At 34.0% G+C, this 17,662-nt stretch overlaps 2 protein-coding genes across 2 annotated transcripts; one reads left to right on the top strand and one right to left on the bottom strand.

The window, feature by feature from the left end:
* The first annotated feature begins 6,635 nt into the window (after positions 1-6,635).
* Positions 6,636-12,842, top strand: LOC120198792 (mitogen-activated protein kinase kinase kinase YODA-like). Its single transcript, XM_039200061.1, has 12 exons — positions 6,636-6,699; positions 7,561-8,352; positions 8,453-9,178; positions 9,477-9,564; positions 9,731-9,793; positions 9,945-10,105; positions 10,230-10,305; positions 10,550-10,609; positions 10,696-10,803; positions 10,992-11,231; positions 11,335-11,426; positions 12,055-12,842. The coding sequence occupies exons 2-12, from the start codon at positions 7,814-7,816 to the stop codon at positions 12,569-12,571; spliced, it is 2,670 nt and encodes an 889-aa protein (XP_039055992.1). The 5' UTR covers positions 6,636-6,699; positions 7,561-7,813; the 3' UTR covers positions 12,572-12,842.
* Positions 12,843-13,031: 189 nt separating this feature from the next.
* On the bottom strand, positions 13,032-16,233 carry LOC120198793 (short-chain dehydrogenase TIC 32, chloroplastic-like). Its single transcript, XM_039200062.1, has 9 exons — positions 16,055-16,233; positions 14,974-15,205; positions 14,790-14,869; positions 14,484-14,637; positions 14,290-14,368; positions 13,955-14,042; positions 13,799-13,845; positions 13,355-13,521; positions 13,032-13,049 (listed from the first exon to the last, which is right to left on the bottom strand). Exons 1-8 carry the CDS (start codon positions 16,158-16,160, stop codon positions 13,357-13,359), a joined length of 951 nt encoding a protein of 316 aa, XP_039055993.1. The 5' UTR covers positions 16,161-16,233; the 3' UTR covers positions 13,032-13,049; positions 13,355-13,356.
* Between the last annotated feature and the right edge of the window lie 1,429 nt (positions 16,234-17,662).

Genomic DNA, 17,662 nt, shown 5'->3' with positions numbered 1-17,662 from the left:
ACCTTTGTGCTGTGAAACTTAGAGAGGAAGAGAAGTGAGAACGAAGAAAGTGAATAGAATATGATTAAATGAGATATAAATCTCTCGTCTTTTGAAAATTGGTTTAATCATGCTTTTGGTAATTTCTCATCTTTCTACCATTCAAAAATATTCTTCTTATAGTTAATTAGACCTAGTTTCAACCCAATTAAGCCCAATGAATTGAATTATTAATTCTAAAAGGTCCACTTACCTCTCGAGTAAACCCAAAACTACTAACCCGTAATTTGGGGTGTTAAACTTTTCTTTTCCTTGTTACACGTTTTCTTCTCCGATGAATCTTTAACACAACTCAATGTAAATATTCTCAAAGAATTTCATACAGACGAAGTAAATTATTCACTTTCTTTTCAAGATTTTTTATTGAATCAATGATGATATCTAACCCGTCAATTTCCTTATTATGACTAGTTGTATGAGTGTTCATTTTTTCAGTTTCAATCAAATTAACGACTGAACCGAATTAGTTCGGTTAATTTGGTTGGTCACCGAATTAGTTCAATTAATTCGGTGGCCACCAAATTAGATCGGTCGGGAAACGATTTATACTTTTTTTTCAATATTCGGTTAACGATTAATTCAATTTGAAATCGATTAATTAACTGAATTAACCAAAATCATTAAAAAATAAATATATTATAAATATTTAAATACATATTTTAAGTTAAAACACATTAAGAATTAAGACCCAATTATTTTTAGCCACATAGACAAATTAAATTATCAATACCCAATTAAATTTTGACCCAAATAAAAAATACTTCTATTATATTCAAATTAATCTTATTAAAAATTTTGGTTCATTCGATTATTCGACTAAAATAATCGATCTTTATTCAGTTCGTTTAATATTTTCAAAAAAAAACTACAATTCGGTTAACAATTAAAGGAAAAAGTTTAATTAATTTGATTAATGAAAATTCTCTTCAGTCACTGACCAAATTAACGATTTGAACACCCCTAACTTGTTATAATTTTATCTTTTGTACAACTTCAACTTCTCCCTATATGTAAATAAAGTAAATAAAAATAAGCAATTACAACTGTATATAAAACATAGAGACCAAAAAGAATGCACTAAATTAATAATCTAAACATTTGATAAAATATTATAAATTGAAAAAGAAAATAAAATCAAAATTACTTCCATCGAGAAATTCAACATTATAAATCATAACATGAAACATTCACAATTTTTTAAAATAATAATATTGAATGTACCTTGATGTTAACATTTTCCGAATTCATGTTCAGATGTGGCTTATTCTCCATCATTTTGACTTCTTTTGAAGGAGTTACATTGACATCCATTAACAATTCAAAAATTCCTAAAATATAAGCTTCATGTTCCTTTTATTTTAAATAATTAATCCTATAATTAAATAACAAAACAAGAAAAAGATAAATCGTATTACTCAAATAAAGCTAAAATAAAATAACAACAATACTATATAAGCTTCATAGTTATGGTATTTCGGATACTAAATTTATCTACGTTAAATATTGTGGTACAATAAATAATATATTAAAGGAAGTGAACAATACCAAATGTGAAATATGAGTACTAATCCCAAACTTCTAGTAGAATTCGAGACGAAGCTCGTAATACCCTAACCCGAAACAACTAGAGGTCGAACGGTTAGAATATCACCAAGGTCCATCGGACTGGTTAACCCAAAAAATTTCTTTAAAAATTTTGTAAAACATCATATAAAGATCATTCGGTAAAATGTAAAATCAAATATAAATAGTTTAATTCACATCGAGGAGCTCCCAAATGAATACATCAAAATAATACAATTGAGAATTAGAAAATAAAGTTACGACTCAAATACAAGAAGGTCTATCAATAATAAATACCCTCTAAAGAATAAGACTCAAGATTTACTCTGCTACTCGAACTGTCTAGAACTTCTGCTGCGCAATAAGCTCATCGAATGCTCCTTCTAAGGACTTGCACACAGAATTTCTGAACGTTGAGCTCACTAGCCCGCTGTTACACTAACAACTAAACCATACTAAAAGTGTTCATTGTACTACAAAGTTTTCACTTTTGCTTAGTTGTTGGAGATAAAGGAAATGATGAAGAAGAAGAGAAAAAGAGAAAAGGTATAGTTTGGAAAAAAAAGAGATGAACGGACGTTTCAGCTTTTGTTTTTAAAATTGATCTAATTACTCTTTTAGTTTTTTCCCTTTTATCCTAAGATTAAAAATATCATTTTTAATATCAAATAGGCCCCAAACCAAGCCCAACTTATAACTCAAATGGAACAATCTCTTCGACAAGGTAAATGGACTCGCATACACCATCTTGGATTAACCCGAAACTTTTAGCCCGATATTCGAGACGTTACAAAGCTGATATCGTAGTCAGAAAGCTTTTCAACAATCAATGATAATATCTAAAACCAACAAGATTAAATACAATTTATTAACACATTAGTTACTAATGTGATCAATAATAACATAACAAAAATATCATAATTAAAATATTTTTATGATTATTTGTATACATGATAATAAAAGAATGAAAGATCAAATCCATATTAAACCAATAATCTAATTGAACTAATGATGTGATTAAAGCTTTACAATGAGACATGAGACATATAACAATATTTCATTGATAGATCAATACTCTTATAACACCATTCCTAGGCAATAATACAATGAAATTCAACCAGCATAAGTACACACTGATATAATAATTAAGTAGACAATATACAGAGGGATTTTAAAAGCATTATACTTACTTTACCTTGAATCCGTACACTGCGTTAACCATAATACAAATAGAATAAGGTGAAAGGAAAATGGGAACTTACGATAACGACGGTAATAGATGAATAATTCTTTGTTTGTCCAATGCCCTAATAAAGTTTGGTAAAATGTGAACATTCATGAACTACGAATGCAAAATAAATTGAGGTCAAAAAGACGAACATGCCTAACAAATCACTTAAGAATCTGAACCAAAGTAAAGATGACATAAAAATTAAATGAGAAAGTAAGCAGTAGGTAATGGTTCCGACTAGGGGTGTAAACGAACCGAGTCGAGTTCGAGTATTGCTGAACTCGACTCAACTCGAAAACTCTGAAAGAGAGCTCGATTCAACTCGAAAACTCGCGAGCTTAAAATTTTCAAACTCGGCTCAAACTCGAAATCCTGAACTAAAGCTCATGAGCAGCTCGAAAAGGGTCGAAATGAAAAAAAAATGAAAAAAAATTCTTAAATTTAATTCGATTGAAACTTTAAACTCTAACCTGAATCTTAAATATATGAAAATCTTACTATATTTTTAAAAAAAATCAATATATTAATATTAATATTATTAATAATTTATTTAAAAAATAAAATCTTAATATATTATATTTTCGAGCTGCTCACGAGCTTTTCGAGTCGAATATCAAGTAGTTCGTTTCTGTTCGTTAAGAATTCGAGTCGAGTCCATTCGATCCGAGTATTTATCAAACCTTGATCAAATCGATCTCAAATAACTTGTAATCTGTCTCGTCTCATTTACGACTCTAATTCTATTCAATGGTCAAGTATTGCAGCTAAAGAAGAAAAGGAAGATAAACGATTGCTGTTATTCTTATAAAAAAACTAAATAAATTCCGCTTTTAATGTGATTTGAATTTTAAAATTAATTTAATCTAAAATAATATTTAATAATTTATTAAATCTTAAAAACACGGACGGAAGATGAAAACATTTACAGCTCAAATACAAAAAGGGTTAATTACTCTTTGAGTCCTCCAAAATTTTAAAATATTCATAATACAATAGTGGTGGATACCGATGCATATCATTAGCTGTGAACATCGGTGAATGACATTCGTTATAGACTTATCCTTGGCCATTATTAAAAATCTAAACTAATCGGTTGCGGAGCTCAGAGAAAATGAAGTTTTAACCGTTTAAGAAAATATCTCTATTATTTTCCTTCTTGAAACAACTCATGTAAAATACTCCTCAATGCGCCGTCTTATATGATTTTAAGTGGGGATAGATATGGGTCGGGTTTTTGGTCTATCTCACCCGAGAGCAAGAAATTCTCCACTCGAGATCTGATCTAACCTGACCAAAATAATATTTCACCCGACCCGACCCCGACCCTATATATAACTTAAAAATTCGACAGACCCGAAATAATAAAAATATTATTTTTATTCAATATAAACATTGACTTAATTGAAAAAATAATATATAGAAATATATTATTATAATTATTCTTAAATATATAATGTAAAATTATATATTTTTTTAGTCGGGTCAGATCAAGTATTTTCACTCTAAACCTGAACCTAACCAAACCCGACCCAAACCTGAAATTTTTTAAAAAATCTGATTAGACGGGTTAGATCAGAACCAATCGAGTTCAGGTATCATGCACATCCCTAATTTTAAGTAATTTTAGAGTTTATGATTTTTTTGAGCTGTGGTAGACGTCGCACGTGCCTCCCAACGCGTGGTCTTCTATCAACGTATGAAATCCAGTTTGAATCTAACCCATACCTATGCTCGACTCATACCCATTTCGACCTAGCCCATGGAGCATGCCGTTTTGTGAATCGAGACTTGTTAGGCTGGCCCTGCTTGGCCCAATTTGTCAATCTTGAGCCCAAGTTTTTAAGACTAAAATTGTACCAAGCTTAACCAAAGCCTAACTCAAATTGAACTGGTTCAGTCTAAGTCGAGTAGTAAACCATTATCGTTGACTTTGACATCTATCATCTTTTCTGTTGACCTCGATTATGACATTTTTCAACACATTAATTTTATTTTTTTGGTATTTTTTTAATTCTATCTCAAAAGCCCCAAAATAAGTTCATCAACTCAAGCATAATTTTATAACTTTTTTTTATTTCATTTTGTTTAATAAATTCTGGATAAATAACTTATTTAGAATTATTTATGAAGGTATTCGTGTTTCACTTGATTGAGTATCAACTAGATTTACTTTTTTATAGCGGCCGAATAGCGATGTCACGACTGTTATATCGCTGTCGTGGTGGTGTCCGAAACCGCTAACGCGAAAAATAACGGTGTGAAGCGGGATCACACCAATAGAGACGGATCACGGCCAATCTTGACAATAGTGGACCGCTATTCCTCTATTATTCCGTTATTTTATTTTTAAAAAAAACATGTTTTTTTATTAAAAAAATTTACGATCGCGATATCCGCATTGACTGCAATAGCATATATTATATCCGCAACCGTGATAAACGTGACGCAATCGAAAACGTGACCACGAACGTTATTTAAAATCATGCTCATAAGATTACTCACATGTTTTTTTTTAGATTATCAAAGTAGAGTTCGAATTTGATTTTAATCATAAATGTAATATAATTTTTGTTTTTTACTTAAGTTCTAGCACCACCACTGACCGCGATTGACATAACATTGTGTTGATTTTTCCTTCCCAACTTCTGTAGTACAAGAGTGTTCTTGATAGTGTTATATTATTGTTATGTTTTTAATTTATATATATATTTCTTTGCATTGTAAAGAGTACACTAAATTCTGTAACTCAATCCCTAATTTTACTTTTTACGATTACGCTTGTAAACTTTGAATTTGACATCTAGATGATCTATCGTTTTTAGTTTATTGTAATACTTTTATATGCCTTTTTGTTTATTTTGGTGACGTGGAATTTTGTTACTGACCATGTATTTACATATTAGTTAATTTTTTTTGAATTAAAGAAAGCCTAAGACAGACTAAGCATGGCTAGTGGCATCATCTTGTTGTGCAACGGCTGATTCTAACCCAAGAAGGTCAACAAGCTCGTCTGGGGGAGTCAAAACGAATCAAACTGAAGTGGTTCTAGGGGGCAAGCTTTGACATCTTATCTGCAATCTTGTTCCCACTCCTGCTTATCCATTGGATCTTTGTTATCCAGCATCCATAACGTCGTTGCTTCAGAATTACACGTAATAAAGGAATATGACTATCAATGACGACACTAACTTCGACCAGTTTGACTGCTCTGCTACAGTCGGATTGTATCAATAATCTAAAAACCCCAAAACTCCTTACAATAAATAAACCTTCATAGATGCTCCAGAGTTCTTCGAGGGCAGATGTTGTTAATCCAATGTTAATCCATTTGTGAATTAATTTTAAAATATTTATTGAGAAAAAAAATACAAGGGATCTTCAATAGAAAGAAAAAAAAAAGGACACCTAATTGCGTAAAGCATATGGGATAAATGATCATGGGAATATTTTTTTAAGTAAGTTGCCGTTTAAATGAAAAAAAAAAAGAAAAAAGAGGGTAATCACTCCACCGCATCCGTTACCACGATAGTCACAATACACCCCGTTTTTACATCAAGGCTTGACGGAAATTATGAACTTGTTGTCAAACAAAGGTAAATCTAACGGTCATTATTATACATCGAAATATATGATGGAATACAGGAAGATTTTTCATATATATTTTTAAATAATTTAATTTTCCGGTTCTGATTTAACGCAAAAAGACAGCACTCTATTATTTTGCTCACTAAAAAAACATTTTATTATATAAAAAAACTCTCTCTCTCTCTCTTTCATTTGCTTTCGTTTTCCTCTCTTTCATTCATTTTAGAGCTTTCGCTCTGAAAACTGTCACTTATTAGACGGGCTATTCCCACTCTTCACTTGTAAGTAATGTTTTTTTTTCGCTCCTTTATTTTGTTTTTATTTTTGAAGTTCTTTTTTGGGTGTTTTGAGCTAAACATTTAGATTACCTTGATGATTTCTGGTGATTTTCAGCATTTGATTCGTTTTTTCTGTTCAAGTTTGGAACTGGGTGAAGCGAGGGTTGCCCGGTTTTTAGCGTTTAGAATGTAATTTGAGCGTTTTTTTCTTCATTTTAACCACTTTTTATCATATTAACTTATGGGCTATTTTTTTTAATTTTAGGGTGTGATGAATTTAGAGAAGGGATTTTGATTTGCGTTTTTTTTATATAAATTGTCAGATTTTAAGTTTTTAGGCTTTGCTAATTCTTTTGAATTCGGTCCCCCTCCCCTTTATTTGGTTATATGAGTTGGTTCAATTTGTAGATCCAGCTTGAAAAACTGCGTTTTGGGTTTTTGAGATTGAGTTTATATCTCACTTTAGGTGCAAAAATGGGTATGCAAATCTTGGATCTGTTTTTGTATTAATAAATTGAGTGGCAAGGTCCCCTTTTTGTTTGTGCAAATAGTTCAATAGCTGCTCAATTTTTAGCTGTAAAATTGAGCTGGGATGCTATGTTGATTAATTAAAACTTTAGAAGTAGTTTTGGACTAAATTGTCTATCTTGGAATGTGGACCAATGATTAGTTAGGCAATAAATTCAAAATTATGACATATAGATGTGAAATTGAAATTAATGCAGCTTGTATGGATGCTTTTTAAGGAGGAAGTTAATGCTGGAAAAATTTAAACATCCTAAGATTTTTGCGGACTAACTCATTCCGAAATTTAGTATACTTGTTATCATTATCATTCTGAAGCTTTTATACTGGTTCTTACAGGATGGTGTATTTTTAGAGACTGCAACATGCTTTAATTGGCAAACACAAACATATGTCCCGACTTTTTGCTTGTAATATAATCATGTTAAGGAAAAAGTCGATGGACTTGGTTGAAATTTAATGTGTTAGCAGCAAGCACGACTACTAATTTCGAAGTCGGTAGTAATTGTAAATGATATCTGGTGTCAAAGTTGGTGGCAATTGTAATTAAAAGGGGATCTTGTGCTCTGAATTTCCCCTGTAATACGTCAATATGCCTCCATGGTGGGGAAAGTCTTCATCTAAAGAAGAAAAAAAGAAAACAAGCAAGGAGAGTTTCATTGATGCTAATAATCCTAAGCTTAAGATCACATCTGATGAAAAATCCACTAGCAGATCAGGGGGTTCTCGAAGAAACCGTACTGGTGCTGTTTTGGAAAGGGGATCTCTCTCTCGAGTCCCATCACCCTCCCTGCTAGTATCACGTTGCCAAAGTTTTGTAGAAAGGCCTCATGCCCAACCACTTCCTCTTCCTTCAGGGCATCATGCTAATGTTTTACGTACTAATTCTGGAATTAATGCATCAACAAGACCAGGATTTGACAGAGGTTCAAAGCCATCTCTGTTTCTACCCTTGCCGGAACCTGGACAATTAGCTAAGAAACTGGATCGTGTAGATGGTGAGGGAGATTTTGCTACTGCTTCTATTTCTAGTGATAGCTCTATTGATAGTGATGACCCATCTGATTCCCGTAGCCCCCTAACTTCTGATTATGAGAATGGACAGAGAACTGCAGCGAACAGTCCATCTGGGTGAGTTTTAACTGATATGATATCATTTAAACTTATAGTGTCTGTGAACCGTCCTGCTTTATGTCATCCCTGATCAGCTATCATTTTAATTTTTATGTAGCACAAAGCACATGGATCAGTTGTCTTTTGTCAACCAGGACACCAAAGAGATACTGAAGCCAGCTAATGTATCTTTTAATAATCAATACCTGTCCACATCACCTAAGCGAGGATCGGCAAACAGTTGTGTGCAGAATTTGCAGATTCCTCAACATGGTGCTTTCTCTAGTGCCCCAGACAGCTCAATGTCGAGTCCTTCTAGAAGTCCAATGAGAGCATTTGGTCTTCAGCAAACTTGGAACTCTGGTGCTGGCACAGGAAAGCCTTTTTCTGACATAGTTTTCCTGGGATCCGGGCACTGCTCTAGTCCAGGTTCAGGCCATAATTCTGTTGGTGGAGATATGTCTGGACAGTTATTTTGGCCACAAAGCAGGTGTAGCCCTGAGTGTTCTCCTATACCTAGTCCTAGAATGACAAGCCCTGGTCCCAGCTCTAGGATACACAGCGGTGCCGTCACTCCTTTGCATCCACAAGCAACAGGGACTGCTGCTGAATCACCTACAAGTCGACCTGATGATGGGAAACAGAAAAGCCATAGGTTGCCTCTTCCCCCAATAACAATATCTAATACTTGTCAGTTTTCTCCTGGGTATTCTGCAGCAGCATCTCCATCGTTACCCCGAAGTCCTGGTAGGGCAGAAAACCCAACAAGCCCTTGCTCCCGCTGGAAGAAAGGACGATTGCTGGGGAGGGGTACATTTGGACATGTCTATCTTGGTTTTAACAGGTGTGTCAGAAGGATTATTGTTAATGTTCGCGACAACTTTATCTTTATATGACCATATGTGATATTGTTCCCGGCTATTTTTCTAATTATAATATCTGAGCTTGGATAAATACTTGTTAACTTTATCATCAAATTTGAATGTGGGCATTCCTGGTTCAAGGTTATTGATCATCTTGTTTTCCTAAGTGGTGGTTTATATAGATAGATAGATAGATTTTTGCAAATTTTTCTTGCCATTTTCATGCTTCAATTGTTTTCTCTCTTCATCCTTTTTCCCGCTTTCTTTCTCTTGCATTAGTGAAAGTGGGGAGATGTGTGCAATGAAGGAAGTGACCCTTTTTTCTGATGATGCCAAATCAAAGGAAAGCGCTCAGCAGTTGGGACAGGCATGTCTTTTTCTTTCTTATTTTTTTTATTATTAAAAAGACATTTGCTGGAAATTATGGTTTTAAGAACAGAAATGTATTCCCCTAATGTTCATTTAAGTTTTGATTTTATTTTGGTGTTACTAATTTTAGGTGATCTTTATATTAATGGGTAGTGTTTTGGCAGGAAATTATGCTGCTCGGTCACTTACGACATCCAAATATAGTGCAATATTATGGATATGAAACGGTGAGTTTTTTGTTGTTTTGATTGTAAGTCTTGTAAAAGGGTCATTCCTGTAATTGTTTTGTCTTCTTTAGTTCATGTTAAATATAAATAGATCAGTTTGAGCGGTTGATTTATTCTAATTCAGTTGTATACCTTTTTATTTCATGAACAGGTAGATGATAAACTTTATATATACTTGGAGTATGTTTCTGGTGGCTCCATCTATAAACTTCTTCAAGAGTATGGCCCATTTGGTGAAAGTGCCATTCGAAATTATACTCAACAAATTTTGTCTGGGTTGGCTTACTTGCATGCTAAAAATACTGTTCATAGGTGAGTTTATTTTCTGGTTATACTTGGGACTTCACATTGGGATTAAATCCAAAGTGTTAATTTTTCTGGACTAAAGTGTTAATTTTTCTGGACTATCATTTGCGATATTGTGCAATATTTTCAGAGACATTAAAGGTGCAAACATACTGGTTGACCCCAATGGACGTGTGAAACTGGCTGATTTTGGGATGGCAAAGCATGTAAGAGCACTTCATCTATAATTTCATAATGAATGGCCTTACCTACAAAATAAAAAATAAGTGATACATATGCTGTTTGGTTTAACCAAAATAGATCCTCGCATATTATATTATCTTAATTAATTTAAATTCATGAGTCATTTTCTTACAGTAAATCCTACTATCCTAATCCTAGTAAAAAAGGTAATCCCTGCAAGTTACTTCTTATTTGTTAGTATACATAACGACAATGCTCATATTGCAGATTACGGGGTCATCTTGTCCGCTATCGTTCAAAGGAAGCCCCTATTGGATGGCACCTGAGGTCTACATGGTTTTATATTCTCTATACTAAGTCCTCTTTCCTTTGTTGATTTTTGTTAATATTGTTTATCCCATTTCCTGCTTCAGGTTATAAAGAACTCAAATGGATGTAACTTAGCTGTTGATATATGGAGCCTTGGATGCACTGTGTTGGAGATGGCTACCACAAAACCGCCTTGGAGCCAGTATGAAGGGGTAAGTGAATTTGAATACACGCATGGATTTGGAATTTGCCAAAATAATAAGCGCTATCATTAATACAGAAATGTATTTTTTCCTCTTGGTGTCCTAGTGCATCACATTCCGTTCTAATGAAGAATGTTGTCTGCCTCATGAAAATGTCTCAATCTCTTATTTTCATTTTTTTTTGTTCTACTTCAAAGGTTGCTGCAATGTTCAAAATTGGCAACAGTAAAGAGCTTCCAACAATCCCTGATAGTCTTTCATATGAGGGAAAGGACTTTGTGAGGCAGTGTTTACAAAGAAACCCGTTACATCGCCCTACAGCAGCTTGGCTTCTAGAGCATCCTTTTGTGAAAAATGCAGCACCACTAGAAAGACCCATTTTTAGTGCTGATGCATCAGATTCATCACCTGCAGTTGCAAATGCAATGAGAACACTGGTATAGAAATGATTAGAAGTTTTGTATAATTGATTTTGTTGATCATTAGTATCTGTTACCGACATTGCTGACTGCTGCATTCTGCTTTTGAATTTCTCATTAGGGAATTGGAAATGCTAGAAATTTTCCATGCATAGATTCAGAAGGGACAGCTAGCATTCCATGCAGACCTTTGAAAACAGGATTAGGATCCAGGTCTCTCTCTCTCTCTCTCTCTCTCTCTAACATGGATATACTTGTTCAGGCATGTAAACAGCTGGTACTTGTAGGTGCAGATTAGACATGGATGCAACTTTGAGTAGACAGAGGGTCTCTGGCCGCTTTGAGCTTAAAATAGCTCAACTTTTAAAAGAACTAGCAAACTTGCTGACTTGTGATATAAATTTCTTGAACAATGAGAACAATATAAGGGGACGGTAGAGATAAGAAACTGCAATTTCAGCTGCCACTTCCTTGGTAGTGATATGATAGTAGTCATAGATGGGTTAGCATCCAAACAATATATAGATCACTTTTTTTTAATTTGATTCTAACGTTTTTTATCATTAGAATGCATGTTATTAGATGTTGTACTATGTTTTCATGAATGGTTATAGATTGATGGCATGCAACTATGGTCTTTTTTTCTGCCAAATCCTTTGGTCTTAACCCCCGGGATTATTGGTGTATTGAATTCTATCTACTTTCGCAATTTGATTTAGTGAAAACAAGACTGCTATCTAGATTTTGACATGACAACAATATCTGCTCTTGATCTATATCTGATCATGATCTTTTGGTGTTATCATGATTTTCATCATATATTTTCCATGCTACATTGCAGTGATGCCCATTCGCCAAGGAACACGTCATGCCCAGTATCTCCCATTGGCAGTCCTCTACTACATCCAAGGTCACCGCAAAATTTTAGCGGAAGGATGTCCCCCTCTCCTATATCGAGCCCGCACGCTCTATCCGGTTCATCCACTCCTCTTACTGGTGGTAGTGGTGCCATTCCATTTCATCACCAAAATCAGCCAATGACCTATTTGCATGAAGGTAATGGAATAATTCCAAAACCCCAAAATAGTTTCTATGCAAGTGCTAGCAACCGTTATCAAGAACCCAAGCCCAACATGTTTCGAGGGATTGCACAAGCTTCTAATGTCTCTCAAGAAATGATTTCATCAGATACTGGTGCTTTTGGAAAACAGTATGGATGGCCTGGGCATGGGGATCATAGGGAACTCTATGATGGACGGGCAATCCTGGCTGATCATGTGTCTCAACAACTTTTGAGGGACCATGTGAAGCCGAAACCAGTGCTGGACCTTAATCCAGGTTCTTCGATGCTAGGTTGAAATGGAGGAATATAGTATGCTCTGGAAATCTGTCAAGTTTCATTCCTTAACTTTACGGGCATAAGTTCAATTTTCCTTGGAGATAATTCATGCTTCTTTATGGAAGTTTTAACAGAAGATATTAGCCTGATGTTATTGGAGGCTGGATACTAGCTGCATTCATAAAATCTCCAATGGTGTCGAAGACTCTTTTGGCTTGTATTTCACCATCATATTAGGCATTCTATTGTCACTCGAGGGTAGTAGACCGTGCAGAATGGAGGCAAAGTTCGTTCAAAACGAGTACGCCTCTAGAGATCGACTGAAGCAGTTCCCGACAATGAACATCTTCCAGCGTAAACATAACTGTACATTTATTACGCACAAGAAACACAGTTAGAAGAGCTTTTCTTTTGCAATTTTTCCCTCCCTCACATTTTTACAGGTCGAAGAACAGTTGTTGGGGATTAAAGTTATGTACAGAAGGCTTTTGTCAAGATGACGTGTTAATTAAGCCAAGACTGGTTTTGGTAATTTTATTTCTTTTTTCCATCAGATGTAACAACGCAGCCAAAAACTTAATTGTGGCTGTTGATATTGATGTATCTATAGATCACAATGACAGCACTTTGTTAGAACTCTAATTTGACTTGTATTTACATTGCAACACTGGGAAATGAACTCTGTTGAAAATTTGCTAGCCTGCCATAGATTATTACTCAGCTTGAGCACAAAAATTTAGTCATACAATTTGGAGCACAAAGATAAAGTTTGTATGCATTGGCAACTCCTCTCCTATAAAAAAACTACCTGGTATTGGTCAAGGTCAAGCTGAAGTCCCACAGTCTTTTTGCCAAGTCTTCATCTTTACCCTGAATACTTGGTTGGCTTATGTTGCTGTCCATGAAATACTCTCCGCTAATGCCTCTAACTTGCGGATGTAACGCCACATAGCATGTAGTTGCAGCACCCTGCAACCGTATCAAAAGCATAGCATTAACTTTATGGTCGCAACACAATGTAACATTGAATTGTAACGTTTTTCAAGGTCACTACAAGACCGCAACTGCAGCCACATCCGCAATACAGTAACATAGTTATTTTTAGATACAAATCACATAAGATCCGTGACCGTAATTTAGTACTATGATTAGAAGTAATCAATATGCAACTGAGCTCTATGGCAAGGACTAAGGAGATAACCTCTATATAGTAATAAATTTCATCACCATTCATAAAGAGCATTACCTGTGGAATACTTTTGAGGAAGTATTTGCCAATCGTCTGTCCAACGGCTGCATCAAGGCAATACATCAGATAAGTAATTGAAAGCCGAAGTTGATAGTAGGCTTCAATCAGGATGGTGAGTATAGTTGATAGTTCTAAAATGATTCGAAGGATAACCGTTAATAAGACCATGGTGGCGCATAAGATTAGTCATAATAATCGATCCAGGATGAAGTGAATTTGCTGTAATCTCAACTCCCTCTTCCTGCTTATATCGAGAAAAAAGAAAAGCATTCAAAGATTTGAACCCGTTCGGCATGTTAATGGTGTACAAGATACCGAACTTGTCATAATTAATTAAAAATGATTTAATAAAAAAACCCGGTAAGATACATTTTCTCAGTGTTAACATACGATAACCTACATGATGAAGTGATGCAAGGTTCAAGAATTGTAAAATGCATCGGATAGCACAGGTTGTACATCAAACAGAAATTGACCATATTTAGTACCTTTAGACGCCTCGCAAGCTCATTAGCATGCAATATGTTAGCAAGCTTTGATTGTCCATAAGCAAACCAAGAAAAGTATCTGCAAATCGACAAGAAAAACGAGAAGGAAATGATCAAGAATTTAAGGAAGTATTCATCCAATATTTTACATTCCTAAGGGGATCAAATTTGGTGAAGCCTGTCATCAGTTTTACCCTGATTCATCATTGATTTGATCAAAGCGAATTCCCTCACGATACGCAATCCGGTGACCCTCCGAAGATAAATTAACAATCCTCCCTTCTCTTTTGCTTTCACGAGCAGTACGTTTCATAATATCCAACAAAAGGTTTGTAAGAAGAAAATGACCTGCAAAATAGTTACTATATCTTATTAGATTTGACATTGAGGAAGACAGACATCACAAGCTAATTTGCAATTCAAACAAATCACAATAATTTACTTATTCTAAACACATTATTACATATAAGTTATAACATGGTTATATGAAATATAATAACCTAAATGGTTTGTTGCAAACTGCAGTTCTATGTTGTCAAGTGATAGCATGAATGGAGTTGCCATAACCCCTGCATTGTTACTTTCAAGCAACAAAAGAAACTATCAGTCTTCACATGAACAAACATGCAGAAATTAGAAGAATGAGGCCGTAAACGGTTGAACTTGCATCAGTTTAATCCTTACATTAGGATATTTAGGGGCAAATTAGAAGACTGGAATTCTGATGCAAATTTCCTTACTGATGCCATTGAGCTAAGATCTAATTCCAGCACATCAATCTTAGCATCGTTTCTCTCTTGAAGTAGTGTTTCTTTCACATTCCTACCTACATCCACATTCCTTACTGCCATAACCACATGGACACCACGCAATGCAAGAACGCGTGCTGTCTCTAGGCCAATACCACTTGATGCTCCTGAAATGAACTCATATAAACACTAGGGATACGTAACTAAGAGAGAAGAAACAACATCAAAGCACCATTATAAAGGCTGTAGTGGTAATGATTAATGAATACAAATTTGTCAAGCAAGAAGTTGGGAGCTTTCTTTATGTCAAACACTAAGGGTGTGTTTGGTTGAGTGGAAAAGTGGAAAGAAAATAAACTGAGTGTAGTTGGTAGGAAAGAAAATGTTAAAGGTATAAGTTCAAAATAATGTATTTTTCATAACTTTATTTTCTAACTTTTTCTTAATAAATCTGGGTGAATTCATGGTAATATCTTTTCAAAACTCTCAACCATTTGACAATAAATCATCACACCTCTACTTGAGCACCCGAAACCTTAAGTGAACAAATCACCTAACCTATAAGATCACTTTCGTGCCTAACTCTCATTTTTCAATTCTATAAAGCAAGCAATGAATAGAATCAATTTTTCCATCTATCCTACCAGAACATCTAAGGAATGAAAAAAAATCCCATCTTTCCATTTTTCTACTCAAATTTTCTATTCTTTCAACTACCTTGCCAGTATACTAAACAAAGCCCAAAACTTTTATATATTAAAAGAAATTTATCTGCATATATCCAAAACCCAGAAAAAATTATCAGCAACCTCAACACAAAAAGATAATCAACAAGTTCACTAAATATGGGAAGCTTAAAACAGGGAATTAAATTCATCAGGGAACAAAAAGTTCATTTGTTTTCTTTTTGAAATGATTCCCCAAAACTGTTTCTCCATCAAAGAAGTTTAAATTAAGAAGATGACAGTTAAATGACGGAGAAGACAAAAACCCAGATTAAGAAAAGGAGTAAAAACCTGTAACAATGGCAGTGAGAGCAGTTCCATCAATCCCTCGAGTAACGTCCTCTGCTGTAGAATATGCAGAGAAACCAGATGCTCCTTTCCATCTAAAGAGCCACATGTTTTCTTTTGCACAACAGTTTCCAGGTAGAACAAAGATAGCTGAGTGGTAATCGGACCGCCAATCGCTAATCGATTTAGTTGGAAAGTAGTAGTAAGATTTTTTTTTTTTCCTTGAGAGTTTAACTTATAAATATCTTCTAATAATATCAAAATAAGGGAAAAAATGATAGGTTCCGAACTTTTAAAAAAATAACCGAGGCAATTGTATTAATTTTTTCTCTCAGTATAGTTCTTCAATTTAAAAATAATAATATAATATAATCATTTAACTAATATTTTTTCTCGTTGACGGTTACAATATTGATATAGTAGTTTACAGTACTGATATGACAGTTTAAGGTAATAAATTAATGTGACGAATGACATGACAAATTAGTTAAATTTATAACTCAAACATGACAGATAAATTATCACATCAATATTGTGAATTGTCAAGTCAAGACCTTGAATTGACAATACAATACTAGAACAGTCAACAATAAAAAAAATATTGGTCAAATGACTATATTGAATTTGTTTTATAAGTTGGAGGTCACATTAAGAAAAAAAACGATGACCACATTGGTTTTTTTCAAAAGTATAAGGACCTCTGATATTTTTTTGCCTAAAAATAAATGGGATAAACTACAGCAGTGATCACTTTCGTTTGAGTTTTATAAACTTTTCCTCATTGAATTCAAAAAACATAAGATTTGATCACTTTCTTTTCGTTTTAATTAAGATGTGGTCACCAATGATTTACGACCGTTAAAACTTAAACGGTTTGTTGACATGACACGATAAATATATAAAGTTAAAATTACATCATTTCTATATATATATAATATATTGATTAAGTTTTGATCACTTTCCTTTAAAAAAAACATAAGTTTTGATCACTTACGTTATTGTTTTATTAAGTTTTGTCACTTAAGTTATCGTTTTATTAAGTTTTGGTCACTTTGACATTGAATGTCGTTAGTTTGATTACGTGACCCGTTAGTAAAATGGTTTGATTTTTATTTTAACCCCTAAACTTTAGACAAAATACTGATTATGGGTCTTTTGTAAATTTAAAATTAGTTTAATGACAACATTTCAATTTACCCATTTTTAATATTTTTTCTCTCCAACCCGCAACATTGCTCATCTTCTCCCCACTTTTTTCTAGACATCTTTGCTCCATTGCAATAGCCTTCTTGTTTCTATTTATTAGTTGTAATTATTTGAAATCAAATTAGGCGGTTCTCATTTGTAAGAAAAAGTTATAAAAAGAAGTAATGGAGATCGTAAAAAATATTCACCACCACCACCACCACCTCATGATGCCAAAGATCATCAAGAATGTTTCATCGCATCTGAACATGAACGACCTCCATGACATTTACGAATATTAAACCATCGTTCACTTAGCATTGGAGCTCTGCTCCGACGGTGATTTTTTCGATCGGATCATCGTAGAAATAAGATATTTGGAGGCCAGTGTGGCGATGTGGTGCGAAAGATCACGCATATAGTAGG

The sequence above is a fragment of the Hibiscus syriacus genome, unplaced genomic scaffold (genome assembly GCF_006381635.1).
Source record: "Hibiscus syriacus cultivar Baekdansim isolate YM2019G1 unplaced genomic scaffold, ASM638163v2 tig00004797_pilon, whole genome shotgun sequence".
NCBI lineage: Eukaryota > Viridiplantae > Streptophyta > Magnoliopsida > Malvales > Malvaceae > Hibiscus > Hibiscus syriacus.
The sequence above is the reverse complement of the archived record's forward strand: the minus strand, read 5'-3'. Positions and strand labels throughout refer to the sequence as shown.

What these genes read in the sequence shown, in the direction of transcription:
- LOC120198792 (XM_039200061.1), top strand. Translation starts at nt 7,814, where the DNA reads ATGCCTCCATGGTGGGGAAAGTCTTCATCTAAAGAAGAAAAAAAGAAA. An exon ending in GCGCTCAGCAGTTGGGACAG is followed by an intron (nt 9,565 to 9,730) that starts GCATGTCTTTTT and finishes GTGTTTTGGCAG; the next exon opens with GAAATTATGCTGCTCGGTCA. An exon ending in ATTTTGGGATGGCAAAGCAT is followed by an intron (nt 10,306 to 10,549) that starts GTAAGAGCACTT and finishes CTCATATTGCAG; the next exon opens with ATTACGGGGTCATCTTGTCC.
- LOC120198793 (XM_039200062.1), bottom strand. Translation starts at nt 16,160, where the DNA reads ATGTGGCTCTTTAGATGGAAAGGAGCATCTGGTTTCTCTGCATATTCT. An exon ending in TTGCCCCTAAATATCCTAAT is followed by an intron (nt 14,870 to 14,973) that starts GTAAGGATTAAA and finishes GTTGCTTGAAAG; the next exon opens with TAACAATGCAGGGGTTATGG. An exon ending in AGCTTGCGAGGCGTCTAAAG is followed by an intron (nt 14,043 to 14,289) that starts GTACTAAATATG and finishes CGATATAAGCAG; the next exon opens with GAAGAGGGAGTTGAGATTAC.